Source organism: Pseudophryne corroboree, chromosome 9 (assembly GCF_028390025.1).
Source record: "Pseudophryne corroboree isolate aPseCor3 chromosome 9, aPseCor3.hap2, whole genome shotgun sequence".
NCBI classification, from domain to species: Eukaryota; Metazoa; Chordata; class Amphibia; order Anura; family Myobatrachidae; genus Pseudophryne; species Pseudophryne corroboree.
Genome location: NC_086452.1, coordinates 184,066,508 through 184,086,107, shown reverse-complemented (window position 1 = coordinate 184,086,107; position 19,600 = coordinate 184,066,508). Strand labels below are relative to the sequence as shown.

The 19,600-nt window shown below is 44.7% G+C and overlaps 1 protein-coding gene across 2 annotated transcripts in view; it reads right to left on the bottom strand.

Moving 5' to 3' along the window:
- Nucleotides 1–13,377, bottom strand: part of LOC134957820 (dimethylaniline monooxygenase [N-oxide-forming] 2-like) — a 213,793-nt gene extending 200,416 nt beyond the window's left edge. Inside the window, exon 1 of one of the 2 annotated variants that reach the window (XM_063940009.1) lies at nucleotides 13,033–13,377. In XM_063940009.1, the coding sequence (XP_063796079.1) occupies nucleotides 13,033–13,153 (121 nt within the window). In that variant the 5' untranslated portion in view covers nucleotides 13,154–13,377. The remainder of the gene's footprint in view (nucleotides 1–13,032) is intronic. The other variant, XM_063940008.1, reaches the window with a different exon arrangement.
- Nucleotides 13,378–19,600: the final 6,223 nt, after the last annotated feature.

Genomic DNA, 19,600 nt, shown 5'->3' with positions numbered 1-19,600 from the left:
ATTGGGCTCCACAGTATTTCCTAGATCTCTAATGTATTTCTGACTAGCAGCTAGATCTTTCCTAGGATCAGGGAATTCAGACACCATTGTTCTTAATTCCATTCGGGAAAAGGGGCAGTGCATGGCGATGTTTCTGACAGGAGTGATTCCTGAAGTGTCAGTTTTCCCATTTGGCACTGCTATTACCCTAACGGGATTAAGTCCAATAACATCCTTCTGAGTAGATTCTACAATATGTGGTGAAATGGTTTCAGCATAGTGTATGGTGCCGTACTTACCAGATGATACGACTTCACCTGTCCCTCCGCTAGGGGGCTTTGACGCTAATCTTACGGGTTGGGCCGTGCCCACTGTTGTTTCTGCTATGGTGGCTGCTAGAGAGAGTGCCGATATTGTTGCTGGCTCATCCTCTTGATCACACTCCTGGGGAAAGTTTAAAACAGGGTACAGCTTGCACGGGTTAGTATTTGCATCAATAATCTTAGTCACATTATTCTTAACATTTATACAGTTACTAAGTGCATGTTTATCATTCACCAGTGTGCCATTCTCTGTGACCACCTGCTCTCCCGTTATGTATGGTGGCGGTGGCGCCGTGGCTATCAGTTTCTTGATAGGGTTAGATCCAGCCGCCTGAGCCAATCCTCTCTGTATTTCACCCTCCTGCTGCCATAACTGTAAATAGTCATAATGTTTGATTCGTCTCTTTGCAGATTTAATGAGACATATCCTTCTCCTTAGATTTTGCAACACATCTGGGCTAAAACTGCCTACCCGTGGGAACTTTTCCCCATCGTGCACAGTCATTCTTTCCCATTCATCGCACAAAACCTCTGTGTGTGATCCGTATTTCTCACACATTACATAGTAAACCGACCAATCGGGTCGGCAAGGTAAGTCAACCCGAACCGAGGTTGATCGCCCCCTACCTGAACAACTGGCCCCCATCCTTGCAGGTGTTGCTTTCACTACCTCTGACCTTCAAATCAGGGTCTTCAGCGAACCCTTACAAAACCAAGATGTCCTGGGCAGGCCGGCGGCGAAGTTTACCGAGTACTCCACTCACTCGCCCACGTCGACCAATACGCCCACACACTGCCTTAGCGCTGGCGTACTCAACCTAGGGCCCCTGCGACCTGAACCTCTATTTACTGGAACATGTGGGTGTGATCCGAAGAGTACTTAACCCTTTCCAGTAACTATTCGTTGTTGGATAGTTCCCAAGTGACTAGCGAACTTCTAACATTCAAATCACGTTAGAATGTACAAATAGCGTTTATGACCCCTCTAACGTACGCAAATGGTACTGGGTCAAGTTACTAACTAATGCACACAATTACGTGCGGTACAATCGTTCTGCACATAAGCAACTAATCTTATGTGCGGAGCGACCAGTGGAATCGAAAATTGTGGCTGCGAATTTCTTCAGCCTGAGCTTAATGGCCTATATGGGTATCGCACCAACCCTTTCTGGTGTTGTGCTACTCTTTATCTATAGCGGACATCTTAGTCTGCTGTACCTGGACCTCCTGGTCTGTCTGGACCTCCTGGTCTGTGCTACAGTAGACCTCCTGGTCTGCTATACTCTAATGCTCTTTTTTAAATGTTTAACAAGGGATGCCTCCCAAGCCACCATGCAGTCACTTACACGTATGTACCTTCACGAGAACTCGATTTCCTTTGGTTCAAACCCCAAAAATTAGAAACTTATATATATGTATACACACTCTTTCACCTCATATACACTTTACTTTCGTTTCTGCGCAGAAATCCCTTTCATTCAGTAACACAGTTCAGTCCAGATGAGTTGCAAATTAGAGAAGGATCTATTAGCTTAAAATTTTGGACACTGAAATTGACTTGCGCTATTATCGCGTTGCCTCCTTTTAGCCTATTTAAAATAATACTATCGTGTGATTTGTATTATGTGGGCGTACCCAGACGCTCCGTTGCGTAATATACGCTCCGTGCGTCGCGTACACTCGTTCTGCCCCTTGTTAGAGACACGTGTACGCAAGCCATGTATGTCCACAGTAACACAACTAACACATTTATCAATGTAAATGACCTTTAATTGTAATCATCTACTGAACACCACACAGAACTTCCTTGTATTTTAGGCAAGCCGTGTACGTGTTTTACAAATTACTTCCTTACGTATTAATATTAACTTTTAACTACCAATAGCAACAAATCTTTCTCAGCACGTTATCAATTGTGAAATGGCAAACAGGAAGGTGATATGTGAAAATACACAAATGAAAAGAGATACAGTTGTGTGCGTGCGTGTGTACGCAAAACAGAAATAAACAGTTTTAAAAAAAACAATAGCGTATTGTTCTTACCTCCGGTTCCGGATCCCACCAGCACTCCTTCAATCTAGCGAAACAGACGCTTATCTAGTCAGCACTCGTGTATCCCGGTACGAAGGGATACTGCCTTCCCGCCCTTGCTGACATATAACGTTTGTTTTCGCTAGTGCGGATATGTGGAGGACAGACGAGCCGCCAATTGATAATGCCGATTTAGATTACCTTATAACTTTACAATAATGGGTAAGAGACACAGTACGCAATTGGCGTATGGGGTACCGTAAGGGTACGTATTTAGCGTAGCATACGCTAGGCCGTGATCGAGACGCACATGCGGCACGCTCGCTCACAGCTTAATGCGTGGTGTCGAGCACGCTATAGGCGAGCGACTACCGTAATGCTACGCTATCAGCGTAGCGGACGCTCGAGACCACGAGGAGATCACGAGCGGCGCAGACGCTCACAAGATGACAATCAGTAAACCTTGAATGTAACACAGAAAGGATATTCTTATACTGTAAACCTTGTACTGAAACACTGTAGCGATATAACGCTGCTTAACCTTGTTAACACTAAAGCTGTTTGAGCGATCGAGACGCTCCTATTACCCTCTGCAATGAAATGAACACACAATACCGTGTTAAGGATCCAACACCTTTACTGACAAGCTTTTAGTTATATCGAAAAGGGGTAAAACAGTTACAAGTCATACACTACAGACTAACATATAATTCTAACAGAATATCTAGACAGAAATATATATAATAACGTTACAATCTTAAACTGAACAGAGAAAGAAAGAGAGAGAGAATGTGGCCAATACAAACAAAGAGCGAGATAATCACAGAGAATTACTTACACACACTGGGAACGATCGCAGCGCAGCCTGGTACCAGCTCCGAGTTAGTCAATATGAAAACCGTTTGTGGAGAGTGAGAGAGCTGTTCAGGCTGGCTGATCTTATATACACTGAGTACAGTATACTACAAAGGGACCTACAATCTCATTGTTCATTGGACACAGGAATGTCTCCTCGCATCATATCAAAAGGTCATAGGTTAGTTTGAACAGGTGGGCTGTGACTATTTCAAACAGCTCAGGTGGGTGGGAATCTCCGGATTCCCGCCGCATGGATAATGAATCGCAAATATATGAAATGTCCAGAATCTACTAATGGCCATAACTATACGCAGGAGCGATTAATCTTTACCTAACCAGCACCGGATTGTTGCTATTAAAATACTCTTCAGTTAGGTACCAGACACAGCTGTTCAAACCCTGTCTGACCCTTCGTACCATACAAAGAGGGATTCCCAAGTCCGTGAACAAGTCACATTAAACAAACTTACAGTTATTACTAAGGGGAACATTATCTATAAAACATGCTATATGGATTTATTATCTAACGATTGAGTCGCCCGCTAGACGCACACAAACTCTACCGTAAATGCACATACCATGCGCTCGAGCGCATGGCCGAGGCGCCATCACGCGGCTGCGAGTATCCGCACGCACGGGAGAGAATGTGCACGTGCAGCAGGCACGCGCATGAGGTGAATATATGGCAACGTGCAGCGTGATATTTTTCTGACTTTGACAACACATACACACATACATATATACACACATACATATACACACAGTGGTGCAAGTAGATGATAAGTGTTAGTTGTACTGTGTGCGCTTGCCTTCGGCGCATACACAGCAAAAAAAAAGGGGTGTGGCCAATGAAAATGGGGGCGTAATATACATGACCCGAATAGTCCAGATACACATATGCCCCCACAGTGCCAGATATGCCTGCACAGTGCCAGATACACATATTCCCTCATAGTGCCAGATATGCCCCCCACGGTGCCAGAGACACATATGCCCCCACAGTGCCAGATATGCCTCCACGTTGCCAGATATACATGCCCCAACAGTGCTAGATATGCCCTCATAGTGCTAGATATGCTCCAACAGTGCTAGATATTCCCCCACAGTGCCAGTTTAGATATTTTTGACAATGGTTTCATGCGCGTTGATAGGGGTTTTACATGTTGTGTCATGCTTGTTCCCAGGGGTTTTATGCTCCGGGACCCATGCACATTATCAGGGGGAATGCTCGTTGCCTAGGGATAGCCACTGACCATCAATTTTTTCCATCAATGGTGACCATCGATGGAAACCCACCAATGGCCATCCCTAGCATTTGCTGGTGGGCACTATCCCGCCAGCACTATAAATGTCTCCCCTTCCAGCCTCCCTCCTCCCCTGTACTCTGCTCGGCTGGCAGAGATTTCTGGAATGACGCGATCGCGTCATTCACTGGGCCGAGCGGAGTAAGGAGGGGGAGAGGAGCCCACCACTGTCAAAGGGCCCCCCACTGTCAAAGGCCCAAAGCCAGCCGCATTTCACCTCTTCACTGGCATGCCACTGAATAGGTGAAATGCCGCTGGCTTTGGGCCCCTTAACATTGTTGGGTCCCAGTGCAAGGCACTGCTTTCACAGGCGGTAGTTCGACACTGCACAGGACACTACCACTGGTCTGATGCAGGACAACACAGCGACACTGTAAGGGACTTTTTATACAGCATCACTGGACATATGGCAGCAGAGGACACTACCACTGACTGGTCACTGGATTGACTGATGCAGCATAAGACACTACACTGGAATGAGCAGCACAAGACAGCACTTTAATCGCCACCCGCACAGACACTGAGGACTAAGACACGTCATCTCGTTATACTCTCAGGACGTTTGCCTCGCTCTGGTTTCCGGGTTAGGCGGGAAAACCTGAGCCGGGCTTGGGACGTGAAGTTCGGTAGGGTTCGGTTCTCTGAGGACTGAACCCGCTCATCTCTATTTTAAAGTGACAATAATCCGTTTATTAAATGATTTTCAAGCACGTTAGAGCACCCTCTTATTCATTTCATTTTACATACATACATACATATATAATTATACATACAAATATAATATATATATATATATATATATATACACACACATACATACATACATATATATTAGTGATGAGCGGGTTCGGTTTCTCGGAAACCGAACCCCCCCGAACTTCACCCTTTTTACACGGGTCCAAGCCATACTCGGAATCTCCCGTATGGCTCGGGGCGCCCTAACGTCATCATCCCGCTGTCGGATTTTCGCAAGATTCGGATTCTATATAAGCAGCCGCGCGTCGCCGCCATTTTCACTCATGCATTGGAAATGTTAGGGAGAGGACGTGGCTGGCGTCCTCTCCGTTATTGTTGAACTTGATTGTGCTGTGCACTATTGCTTAATTGTGGGGAGGGCTGGGGAGCAGCTGTATAATATAGGAGGAGTACAGTGCAGAGTTTTGCTGATCAGTGACCACCAGTTATCCGTTCTCTGCCTGAAAAAAACGCTCCATATCTGTGCTCACAGTCCGCTGCATATATCTGTGCTCACACTGCTTAATTGTGGGGACTGGGGAGCAGCTGTATTATATAGCAGGAGTACAGTGCAGAGTTTTGCTGACAGTGACCACCAGTATACGTTGTCTGCCTAAAAACACTCCATATCTGTGCTCAGTGTGCTGCTTTATTGTGGGGACTGGGGACCACCAGTATAATATTATATAGGAGGAGTACAGTGTAGAGTTTTGCTGACCAGTGACCACCAGTATATAATATATAGCATTACAGTACAGAAGGCCACTGCTGTACCTACCTCTGTGTCGTCATTAAGTATACTATCCATCTACATTCTATACCTGTGGTGCATTTTAGTTTTGCAGTTTGCTGACACAGTGACCACCAGTATACTATATATAGCAGTACGGAAGGCCACTGCTGTACCTACCTCTGTGTCGTCATTAAGTATACTATCCATCTACATTCTATACCTGTGGTGCGCCTCTTTTTTTCTTTGCATCATGTGCTGTTTGGGGACAATTTTTTTGAAGTGCCATCCTGTCTGACACTGCAGTGCCACTCCTAGATGGGCCAGGTGTTTGTGTCGGCCACTTGTGTCGCTTAGCTTAGTCACACAGCGACCTTGGTGCGCCTCTTTTTTTCTTTGCATCATGTGCTGTTTGGGGATTATTTTTTTGAAGTGCCATCCTGCCTGACACTGCAGTGCCACTCCTAGATGGGCCAGGTGTTTGTGTCGGTCACTTGTGTCGCTTAGCTTAGCCATCCAGCGACCTCGGTGCAAATTTTAGGACTAAAAATAATATTGTGAGGTGGGAGGTGTTCAGAATAGACTGGAAAGGAGTGTAAATTATGGTTATTGAGGTTAATAAAACTATGGGATCAAAATGACCCCCAAATTCTATGATTTAAGCTGTTTTTTAGGTTTTTTTGTAAAAAACACCCGAATCCAAAACACACCCGAATCCGACAAAACATTTTCGGTGAGGTTTTGCCAAAACGCGTCCGAATCCAAAACACGGCCGCGGAACCGAATCCAAAACACAAAACCCGAAAAATGTCCGGTGCACATCACTTTATATATATATATATATATATATATACACATACATACATACACCAATGTCAAAGCATTGTGATTACAGAAAGATAATAGAGGCACTCTCCAGATTTTATTTTTCTAATATGCAAAAAATATTCTCATTTATTTTGATATATGTTACATAATCCACTTGGTCACATAGGATAGTGTCCTCAAGCGCTTTCGGGCCACAGCGGGCATTCCTCAGGAGGCTATACACAGCAACTGCATAACAAGTGATTAAATCAAACAGATAATCCCAGACATCTAGCAGTAAAGGTGGTCATGCCTGACTGGCTCTATATACACCTTATCTCAATTAAAATTGGCGCCAAAAACGCCCCCTCATGACCTCATAACAATGTGACTTGTCATACAACAATATACATCCTAGGCAGCAAACTGCCTCAATGGAAAAAGGGAGGAAATAGTTCAAAGCACATTCGTGTTGTGTATCAACAAAATACTACTTACAAAGCAATGTAATCCCGCCACGGGGTCCATGGTGAATTCACATGTCATCAGGACAGAGGAGGGACAGAGGAGGGACAGCAGCGCCTCTCGACAATCGTTCCTAGGCAATGCCGACCACTTCCAGCCCGTGAACCGCATATGTTACCCGGGCGGAAGTGAGGTTGCGTCCTGTGGAATGCAAATAGGAAGTATCTCCGCAGGAGCATAGTACTAATAGGTTTTATAATCAGAAAAGAAACAACTGCACTTTTTCCACTAAATCAGGACACATACAGATGGGTCCAAGGTTATCTTGACTAGTTTTCTGCGCCTAGGCACAACATGACTTATTAACATAAACCCTTCATCTAATGTTCTCAGCTGCAATACAATACAGAGAACAATACAGCAGGGGATTAAGTCATTACAGCATGGGGTTAAGTCTGATTGACCTGGCTCAATTAATCCTATTAAAGGTCAAGATAAATGTGGACCCATCTGTAGGCACAATTGCCATCCAATACATTATTTGTAAATAGAAGTATCTTAAAATAGAAGTATCTTAACAACACAAATGCACAATACTATTCCAGGTGTCAGAGCCAGTCAAATACAGTTAAAAACAATCCCCATTCAATACTAAACAATACACTGTGGCTACTAATGGGAAGGTCAAAGGAGCACATCCATAATATTCTAGAGGAAACTTTCAACCAAAGAAAGCCTCATATAGCTAAAAAGTACATATCTCATAAGGGCGTACAAAAGTCCATAATAACCCACCCTAAAGCAGTCACAGTGTATAGAGTAAAAGCTATATATATATATATATATATATATATATATACATATATACATATATACAAACAAAGAATGTATATTATATATACCGTAAGAAACGTTTGAGTCAATGTGAATCCAAATGGATTCACATTCTTGATACAATATCTCCTAGAGGTCTAAACGAGAACATTTCACGAAGTATTTTTCTATAGAAATATTTGAAAAACATTTGAGGACTGTTTATACTCTTTTCTGATTAGACTACTGAGCCTATAACATCAAAATAACAAATATATGGGTATACCTTTTAGGCCATAAATATTTAGTCCCTCTTACGTGGATTAGACATAACCATAAGTAAGTTAATGATTTGTAGAGTATATATTAGGTAGACCCACGACGGGATAGCGATTTGATAACTTATGTTTTCCATCAATGATAGAGGAGTGTATAGGGACATGACAAAAGCAGATATATCTTTAATACAGTCAGTATGAGGTTTTCAATATGACTGTTTCTTTGACTTGCTCATTGTCTTTTTTAATGTTTTTTAATAGTTATTAGTGCTCATTTTTTAAATTTTTCACTGATTCACTTATGTTTGTGGTTAATTTGTATTCACATGTATTTTTTTTTCACAATATAGATATGCACTATGCACTTTATTGTGGTGTCCACTGGGTGGCGCACGTCGGACCACCGGGAGGCACGGGGAGAGCCGCGGCCGTTGCTAGGGACGCTTAGTGATGAGCCGGACGGGCGCCTGGGTGACGTCGTGTCGGAAGTACGTCACTGCTGCCTAGCGGGAGGGAACGACGGACGCCAGCACCCAGGAGACAGCCACATCATATAAAAGGTATGTTTATGGCAATTGTACGACTTGCTCTGTATTGACTTGACACTGTTACATACGTCCTGACGAAAAGGCCTGCGAGCCTTGAAACGTTGACGACGACAAAGATGAGTATCTACTAAATAAATTTTTACACATGTTTACTGGAGTGCCGCCCCTTTTCTTATTTATAAGAAACTAGTTGACATTATATATATATATATATATATATATATATAGCATAATTAATCAAACTACACTAAGTTCTGTATACAAACACACATACTGCATATAGAACAAAATCCACATATACATAATTACACACACATACACCTAAATGTGTGTATAGTGTGTGCCGGTCAGAATCTCTAAATAGCATCTTAGAACATTTCACTCCAAAAAGGTAAAAAGGGGCAAGAAACATGGAAAAAAGGAAAAAGAAAAAGGGTCCTTCCTTAACGTAGAAAGAAATTTAAAGGATTAGATTCATTGAGTCCATTGGGTACCACTGAACCCAATCTGTGGATCCACCTTGCTTCTAATTTCTTTAAAAGGAGTGGTCGATCCCCACCCCTTATGGGCACTGAAACCCAATCAATGATTCGGCACTCAAGAGAGGCCACTTGATGTCCTGCTGCCAAAACGTGTTGAGCAACCGGCTTATCAGTACGTCCTGTCGGCAGTGCTTGATGGATCGAGCTACGGTGGTTTGCCATCCTCTCCCTAAACGTACATGTGGTCATCCCCACATAAGGAAGGCCACACGGACATATTAGCATATATATTACATGACCAAGGCGGCAGTGTAGTATAAATCTGATGTTAATAGACTTCCCACTCAGGAGATGCGGGAACTTATCCCCAACCAGCATGGAACGGCATGTAACGCATCCTAGGCACATGACACAGCCCTTCTTTTGTGGATTTAGCCAACCACTTTCTCCATTGGCAGTTTGTCTTGCCAGATGCATCAAAAGCCGCTTCAAATTGCGGCCGCGTCTGTATGCCATCATTGGTGGATGTTCAAACATTCCCTTGAGTTTAGGGTCAGATTTTAATATTGGCCAATGTAGCCTCAATGAGGATCCAATACTGGTTGATTTCTCATCAAATTGTGTAACGTATATCATTTGTGCCTCTTTTACTGGTTTTGGCTCCACACATTTTAAACGTGCCTTCTCCAAACAAGCATTGATCGTACTTTTCTTATACACACACACACACACACACACACACCTAGAAAACATTTATCACACGCTTGTTAGTCCCAAAGTGGTGCCTCACAGTGGAACAGAATGGATAAACACAAGGAGAAGATAACCAGAGGGTGCTGGGGTGGTGGATGTAATTGTTCAAACTAAGGGGGACATGTACTAAGTAGTGATAAAAGTGGATAAGCGAGCCAGTGGAGAAGTTGCCCATGGCAACCAATCCGCTGCTCTGTATACATTTATAGTATGCAAATTTTAAATGTTACATCAATGCTGATTGGTTGCCATGGGCCACTTCTATCACCGCTTAGTACATGTCCCCCTAAAGTCCTTTAGTTTTGGAACAGGAGCAAATGTCCACATAAAGTTCAACCGTAATTTGGTTTCAAGATTTCTTCATAAACGCTTGAGCCACCAATAGTATCCAAATCAGGTAGAATGGGTAACTTGCATGAGTTAACAGGAAAAGAAGCTATTGCTAACAGGTAAGGGAGCGGGGGAATAGCAGCGGACCTGGTCCCCTCCATCAGGCCCCGGGCCAGTAGTACCCGATCCCCACCACCTCCTTTCAGCGTCAGTGGATATATTGGCATAATATGTATGTACCAAACAGCATTTGAGAAGGGAATCTACATTTTGTAGTTTCATAACTGACCAGAGGAATTGGTAACATTAAACCTTTGCTAAACATGAAAAGTAGCAAGCAGTCTTTCATGAAATATTTCACAGAACACTGGAATGAAAGGGACTTGTGCTGTACATATCAAAATGTAAACGCAAATAAACTGATTATAAGTAAAACAATTAAATGTGTTAGAAGAACAAGTTTTTTGAAGCTTAGAGACTACTTTAATCTTTGTGTAATGTTTTTGTACTTAATGCCACAGGTGCCCTATTACACAATAGCATAAATTGAATGAATAATCACATTTCATTGCAGATAATCATCCACCAGCGAGAAACTATAAAACGGTCATAGATGTGTTTTTCTCATGCCTGATAATGTCCATGTATCAGTTCATTATTATTTTTTATTTATAATTCATTTTGTTAAGATGCACCACCCCTGCTCTCTTACTGTATAATAATTTGTAATAAACTAACATCTACCAAAATGTATTGGACTGTATTGTACACCAATGGGGATAACTCGGAAAAGCTTCACTTTTATAGAGTGTGTAACATAGAGGTCAGAGCATAGTCCCCATTAGTAAGAATAATAATGGGGACTGTGGCCGGCAGCAGTAATTAGCCTTTGGGCTGTTAGTACTTATAAAGCTTATGCAGAAACTACTGTTCTGTGTAATTTTATGAAGAATGGCCTTAATTATGCCCCTTAATCCCACATCCCATACTTGCCAATTCTCCCAACATGACCCTCTCCAGGAGGGACAGAATGTTCCGCTCCTGAACTTCCCTCTTAATTTATGATTACCTGTGGTAAAACACCTTTCTTATCCATTAACCTGTTCAAAACAGGTGCCGGCAACCATAGATTAAGAGAAAAGTCCAGGAGCAGAGCATTCTGTCCCTCCTGGAGAGGGTCATGTTGGGAGGTATGTGTTATGGAGACTCCCTGAAGAATCTAGGTCAGAGGTTCTCAAACTTGGTCCTCGGGGGCCCACACAGTGCATGTTTTGCAGGTCTCCTCACAGAATCGCAAGTGAAATAATTAGCTCCACCTGTGGACCTTTTAAAATGTGTCAGTGAGTAATTAATACACCTGTGCACCTGCTGGGTTACCTGCAAAACATGCACTGTGTGGGCCCACGAGGACCGAGTTTGAGAACCTCTGATCTAGGTATACATACTAAAGTGAGGGATTACAAAATTTGGAGATGTTGCCCATAGCAGCCAATCATTCTCATATCTTCTAGAAAGTGCTAGATAAATACGTAGAATCTGATTGGCTGCTTTCGGCAACATCTCCACTTTTGTAACCCTGCACTTTAGTAAAAAAATATTATCCATTAACCTGTTCAACACAGGTGCAGACAATCATAAATTAGGAGAAAGGTCCAGGAGCAGAGCATTTTGTCCCTTCTTGAGGGGGTCATGTTGGGAGGTATGGCAGAGCATTGCAACGAATTAAATACAGCAGGTGAAATTCATACAGTTTGTCTTGATTTCATGTACCGGAAATAACATTACCACTACTTCAGGGACGTGCGGTGAGCTAAATGGCTCAGGAGGCACTGGCTTACCCCAGAGCCAGATTTCCATGCAATATATAAGCCAAAGAGTACACCTGGGCATTATACACAGGTACAGCAGTATAAACTTCTGGAAATTTGGTGAGTTTTGATCAGAGATGTGCTAAAAAGATAAGCAGATGAGGCACTGCCTCACCTGCCATAGAGTTTTTACTCCAGCGTTTGGGCTATAAAAATTGTTAGAATAATGCAAAGAAGATATTTCAAATAAATTATTAGTATTTTCCATATACTTTGTTCAATCAAAACTCTGGTTTAAACGTAAGTATGACAGGAAAGGCTCTGCCTCACCTGCCTCACCCCACCGCACGTCACTGCAACTTGTTTTTCTGCACAATAGCTAGAACCACACCTGCAGGATTGATCACAGAGATAGTTGCTTTGTGCCTTTGCATTTAGCAGCTGTAAATATGTAATTAATTAGATGTTAAGAATTGTTTTTAATTTGTTGTTTAAATGTTGGATTAATACCTTTCTATGAAAAGTTATTTGAGTTTTCCACAAAAGATGCCAAACCAGCACAGCACTATGTAATGAGCAACAAATATGACTACCAATGTGTATGGTGAGGAGATAGAGCAATAGACACATACTGTACATGCATATGTGTATAACTTGCATAAAATAACAGACTAAACGCTACTATTTAAGTTTATATATTTAAAATGGAATTTCCAATTTCTCCTGCATTTTTCTCCATAAATGTTTTTCTAGCATAACATTTACTGCATTATAGGAAAATTACTCACATTTGGTCAGCTTAGCTTGAAACTGTTCTTGTTCCTCTGGTGATCCCAGATTTGTGAGCTTGCCACAGAGAGGCTGAAACTGACTGAGATTAGATGAAGGCAGCACAAAGTAGTAAAACATGTGTTTATCACCACCCAACTGTGAGCTTAAGAAACCAGTATTAAGACACACCCCTTATACATTGTCCCCTTGCTTGTGTATTTGTTAATTATAAGTCTCTTAATTTGAAGGGGTCGGTAAATGTAAAATACAAGTTAATCCAAAACAAATTTTTTTATTGTAATATTCATATGCATGTTGCAACACTGTGACAGATGTTGAAATATCTGGCATTGTTCCCCTATCTCCCAACATGACCCGTTACAGGAGGAACACAGTGTTCTGTTCCTGGACTTCTCTCTTAATTTAAGATTGCCCTCACGAGTGGCGCACCCAGGGGGAGGGGAGGGGAGGGGAGGGGAGGAGGGGAGGGAGGGGGGGGGGGTTTGGGGGGTTCCGAGCACCCAGAAACCCCCCTCCACTAATTTTTTTTTTTTTATAGCTGCATGAGTATTATTAATGGCTGTCTAGCGTCCTCTGCAGCCTGCTGTCTTCCTGGTGGCACTTGTAAGTGCAATAAAAGTTTACTTTATTTTAATTATAGTACATATATATCAATGTGCATACATATATACACATGTATATATATATATACATACAGACATATAAACACACACACACACACATGATATATATATATACATGTGTATTTATATGTGTACTGTACATATATATATATATATATGTTTAATATGCTGTGTATATGTATGTGTGTATGTATTTATATATATATATATATATATATACATACACATGTGTAGATATATGTACAGTGTATATATATATATATATATATATACACACATGTGTAGATATATGTACAGTATATATATATATATATATATATATATATATATATATATATATATACACACACACACACAGACACACTAGTTTTACGGACCCAGCATATACTGGGTCACCTCAGTCCCCACCCCCGTGATTGGCTCTGCCCAGTTCTGGAAACCCCCCCATGCAAATCCTGCGTTTGCCACTGCTCACCTGTGTTGAAACACCTGTGTTATCAATTTACCTGTTCAAAGCAGGTGATGGCAATCCTAAATTATGAGGGAAGTCCAGGAACAGAGCAATTTGTCCCTCCTGGTGGGGGCATACTTGCCTACCTGACCCTCTCCATGAGGGAGAAAATGCCCTGTTCCTGGACTTTCCTGGTAATGTATGATTGCCATCACCTGTGCTGAAACACCTTTCTTATCAATTAACTAGCTCTCCACAGGTGATGGCAATCATACATTACCAGGAAAGTCCAGGAACAGAGCATTTTATCCCTCATGGAGAGGGTAAGGTAGGCAAGTATGGGTGGGGGTCATGTTGGAAGGTATGCTGTACCTATGTAATTGTGTTATTTATCTCGCTGTAGCTTGGTGTACCTTGTGTACTTCTACACAACAGTGTATTCAGGTTTTGAGGTGAGGTGAAGCAAAAGGTAAAAATCGGTGCCAAGGAGGATTTCCAGCCCCACCAGGGGTAGATCCATAAAAAAATGACATGGGGGGCACCATGGCAAGGGAAAAGATGGAGAAGTTCTTTTGCATGTGCTTTCAGTGTGTGCGCTCCAGAATAGTGGGTTTGGTCTCACAACAAGGGGGCATGGCCTCATAGGGAATGCCATATCCAACAGCCCTGCCTTTGCTTTCATCACTTTTCTGTACTCACTCCCCTTATGCAAGCCTCCTCACCCAATCCCCTTATGCCAGCCTCCTCACCCACTCCCCAGCTCATGCCAACCTTTCCCTCCTCAGTCCTCACTAGGGTTACTACCTCATCCCTTTAATTCTGGACACATACTAATTGCACAGGTTCTACGGCTGATTAAAACCAGGTTAAAATAAGAATTTACTCACTGGTAATTCTAATTCTCGTAGTCCGTAGTGGATGCTGGGAACTCCGTAAGGACCATGGGGAATAGACGGCTCCGCAGGAGACTGGGCACATCTAAAGAAAGATTTAGGACTATCTGGTGTGCACTGGCTCCTCCCCCTATGACCCTCCTCCAAGCCTCAGTTAGGACACTGTGCCCGGAAGAGCTGACACAATAAGGAAGGATTTTGAATCCCGGGTAAGACTCTTACCAGCCACACCAATCACACGTATAACTCGTGATAGGAACCCCGGTTAACAGTATGATAATAAAAGGAGCCTCTCAACAGATGGCTCGCAATAATAACCCGATTTGTGTAACAATAACTATTTACAAGTATTGCAGACAATCCGCACTTGGGATGGGCGCCCAGCATCCACTACGGACTACGAGAAATAGAATTACCGGTGAGTAAATTCTTATTTTCTCTGACGTCCTAGTGGATGCTGGGAACTCCGTAAGGACCATGGGGATTATACCAAAGCTCCCAAACGGGCGGGAGAGTGCGGACGACTCTGCAACACCGAATGAGAGAACTCCAGGTCCTCCTCAGCCAGGGTATCAAATTTGTAGAATTTTGCAAACGTGTTTGCCCCTGACCAAGTAGCAGCTCGGCAAAGTTGTAAAGCCGAGACCCCTCGGGCAGCCGCCCAAGATGAGCCCACCTTCCTTGTGGAATGGGCTTTTACAGATTTAGGCTGCGGTAGTCCCACCGCAGAATGCGCCAGCTGAATAGTGCTACAAATCCAGCGCGCGATAGTCTGCTTTGAAGCAGGAGCACCCAGTTTGTTGGGTGCATACAGGATAAACAGCGAGTCAGTTTTCCTGACTCCAGCCGTCCTGGAAACATAAATTTTCAGGGCCCTGACTATGTCCAGTAACTTGGAATCCTCCAAGTTCCCAGCAGCCGCAGGCACCACAATAGGCTGGTTCAAGTGAAACGCTGATACCACCTTCGGGAGAAACTGAGGACGAGTCCTCAATTCTGCCCTATCCATATGGAAAATCAGATAAGGGCTTTTATAAGACAAAGCCGCCAATTCTGACACACGCCTGGCCGAAGCCAGGGCCAACAGCATGACCACTTTCCACGTGAGATATTTCACATCCACAGTCTTAAGTGGTTCAAACCAATGAGATTTCAGGAACTCCAAAACCACATTGAGATCCCAAGGTGCCACTGGGGGCACAAAAGGAGGCTGAATATGCAGAACTCCCTTGACAAAAGTCTGAACTTCAGGCAGGGAAGCCAGTTCTTTCTGGAAGAAAATCAACAGGGCCGAAATCTGGACCTTAATGGACCCCAATTTGAGGCCCAACGTCACCCCTGCTTGTAGGAAATGCAGGAATCGCCCCAGTTGAAATTCCTCCGTTGGGGCCTTCCTGGCCTCACACCAAGCAACATATTTTCGCCAATGCGGTGATAATGTTTTGCGGTGACATCCTTCCTGACTTTGATCAGGGTAGGGATGACTTCCTCCGGAATGCCCTTTTCCTTCAGGATCCGGTGTTCAACCGCCATGCCGTCAAACGCAGCTGCGGTAAGTCTTGGAACAGACAGGGCCCCTGCTGCAGCAGGTCCTGTCTGAGCGGCAGAGGCCAAGGGTCCTCTGAAAGCATCTCTTGAAGTTCCGGGTACCAAGCTCTTCTTGGCCAATCCGGAACCACGAGTATAGTTTTCACTCCTCGCCTTCGTATTACCTTGGGAATGAGAGGCAGAGGAGGAAACACATAAACTGACTGGTACACCCACGGTGTTACTAGAGCGTCCACAGCGATCGCCTGAGGGTCCCTTGACCTGGCGCAATTCCACCTGTGGTCTTTCCCACTGGTTTACCAGTATTTGGAAGACTTCTGGATGAAGTCCCCATTCTCCCGGGTGCAGGTCGTGCCTGCTGAGGAAGTCTGCTTCCCAGTTGTCCACTCCCGGAATGAACACTGCTGTCAGTGCTAACACATGATTTTCCGCCCATCGGAGAATCCTTGTGGCTTCTGCCATTGCCCTCCTGCTTCTTGTGCCGCCCTGTCTGTTTACATGGGCGACCGCCGTGATGTTGTCTGATTGGATCAGTACCGGCTGGTTCTGAAGCAGGGGCCTTGCTTGGCTTAGGGCATTGTAAATGGCCCTTAGCTCCAGAATATTTATGTGAAGCGAAATCTCCTGATTTGACCACAGTCCTTGGAAATTTCTTCCCTGTGTGACTGCCCCCCAGCCCCGAAGGCTGGCATCCGTGGTCACCAGGACCCAGTCCTGTATTCCGAATCTGCGGCCCTCTAGTAGATGAGCCCTCTGCAGCCACCACAGCAGCGACACCCTGGTCCTTGCCGACAGGGTTACCGCTGTTGCATCTAGAGATGGGACCCGGACCATTTGTCCAACAGGTCCCACTGGAAAGTCCTTGCGTGGAACCTTCCGAATGGAATTGCTTCGTACGAAGCTACCATTTTTCCCAGGACTCGTGTGCATTGATGTACCGACACCTGTCCCGGTTTTAGGAGGTCTCTGACTAGAGATGACAACTCCTCTGCTTTTTCCACTGGAAGAAACACTTTTTTCTGGTCTGTGTCCAGAATCATTCCCAGGAACAGAAGACGTGTCGTCGGGACCAGCTGTGACTTTGGAATATTGAGAATCCAGCCGTGCTGTTGTAGCACTTCCCGAGAAAGTGCTACCCCCACTACCAACTGTTCCTTGGACCTCGCCTTTATCAGGAGATCGTCCAAGTACGGGATAATTAAAACTCCCTTCTTGCGAAGGAGTATCATCATTTCGGCCATTACCTTGGTAAAGACCTTCGGTGCCGTGGATAACCCAAACGGCAGCGTCTGGAACTGATAGTGACAGTCCTGTACCACAAATCTGCGGTACTCCTGGTGAGGGGGGTAAATGGGGACATGTAGGCAGGGCCGGCTCCAGGCACGTTCGACTAGAGCGGCCGCGCGGGGCGCCACCCTTTATGGGCTCCGCGCGCTGGCGCCGCCATCTTTGTGCCTGGAGCCAGCCTGCAGTGCTGCCTAGCCTAAACTTAAGTTGTTGTGTATGCGGCTGTGCGGTGCCGGCGTCTGACGTTAGACGCCGGCGCCGGGCAGCCGCGCACACAGGAGTTTAGAAGAGCCGCCCGCATCCTCAGCGGCACTCCCCCTCCCGCCACAACCACAGGTATCGTGGATCGGGCTCTGTGTGGGGGCACTTTTGGGGCATATCTTTCACTGTGGGGCAATTATGTATCTGGAAATGTGGGGGCATGTATGTCTGCATTGTGGGGGTATATCTTTCACTGTTGGGGCGTTTATGTATCTGGCACTGTGGGGGTATATCTGCACTGTGAGGGCATTAATGTATCTGGCACTGTGGGGGCATTTATGTATCTGGCACTGTAGGGGCATATCTGCACTGTGGGGGCATTTTATGTATCTGGCACTGTGGGGGCATTTTATGTATCTGGCACTGTGGTCGCATATCTGCATTGTGAGGGCATTAATGTATCTGGCACTGTGGGGGCATATCTGCACTGTGGGGGCATTTATGTATCTGGCACTGTAGGGGCATATCTGCACTGTGGGGGCATTTTATGTATCTGGCACTGTGGGGGCATTTATGTATCTGGAACTGTGGGGGCATTTTATGTATCTGGCACTGTGGGGGCATTTATGTATCTGGCATTGTGGGGGCATTTATTTATCTGGCACAGTGGGGGCATTTATGTATCTGGCATTGTGGGGGCATTTATGTATCTGGCACAGTGGGGGCATATCTGCATTGTGGGGGCATTAATGTATCTGGCACTGTGGGGGCATTTATGTATCTGGAACTGTAGGGGCATTTTATGTATCTGGCACTGTGGGGGCATTTATGTATCTGGCATTGTGGGGGCATTTATGTATCTGGCACAGTGGGGGCATATCTGCATTGTGGGGGCATTTATGTATCTGGCACTGTGGGGGCATATCTGCACTGTGGGGGCATTTATGTATCTGGCACTGTAGGGGCATATCTGGCACTGTAGGGGCATTTTATGTATCTGGCACTGTGGGGGCATTTATCTGGCACTGGGGGGCATTTATCTGGCACTGTGGGGACATTTATCTGGCACTGGGGGCATTTATCTGGCACTGTGGGGACATTTATCTGGCACTGTGGGGGCATTTATCTGGCACTGTGGGGGCATTTATCTGGCACTGTGGGGGCATTTATCTGGCACTGTGGGGGCATTTCTGTATCTGGCACTGTAGGGGCATTTATGTATCTGGCATTGATGGGGGGCATGTCATGTGTTGCTGGCACTGCTGGAGGCATATCTGGCACTGTGGGGGGCATTTATCTGGCACTGTGGGGTCATATCTGGCACTGTGGGGGCATTTATGTAGCACTGTGGGGTCATATCTGGCACTGTGGGGTCATATCTGGCACTGTGGGGTCATATCTGGCACTGTAGGGGCATTTATCTGGCACTGTGGGGGCTTTTCTGTATCTGGCACTGTGGGGGCATTTCTGTATCTGGCACTGTAGGGGCATTTATGTAGGGACATATCTGGCACTGTGTGGCCATTTATGTATCTGGCATTGCTGGGGGGCATGTCATGTG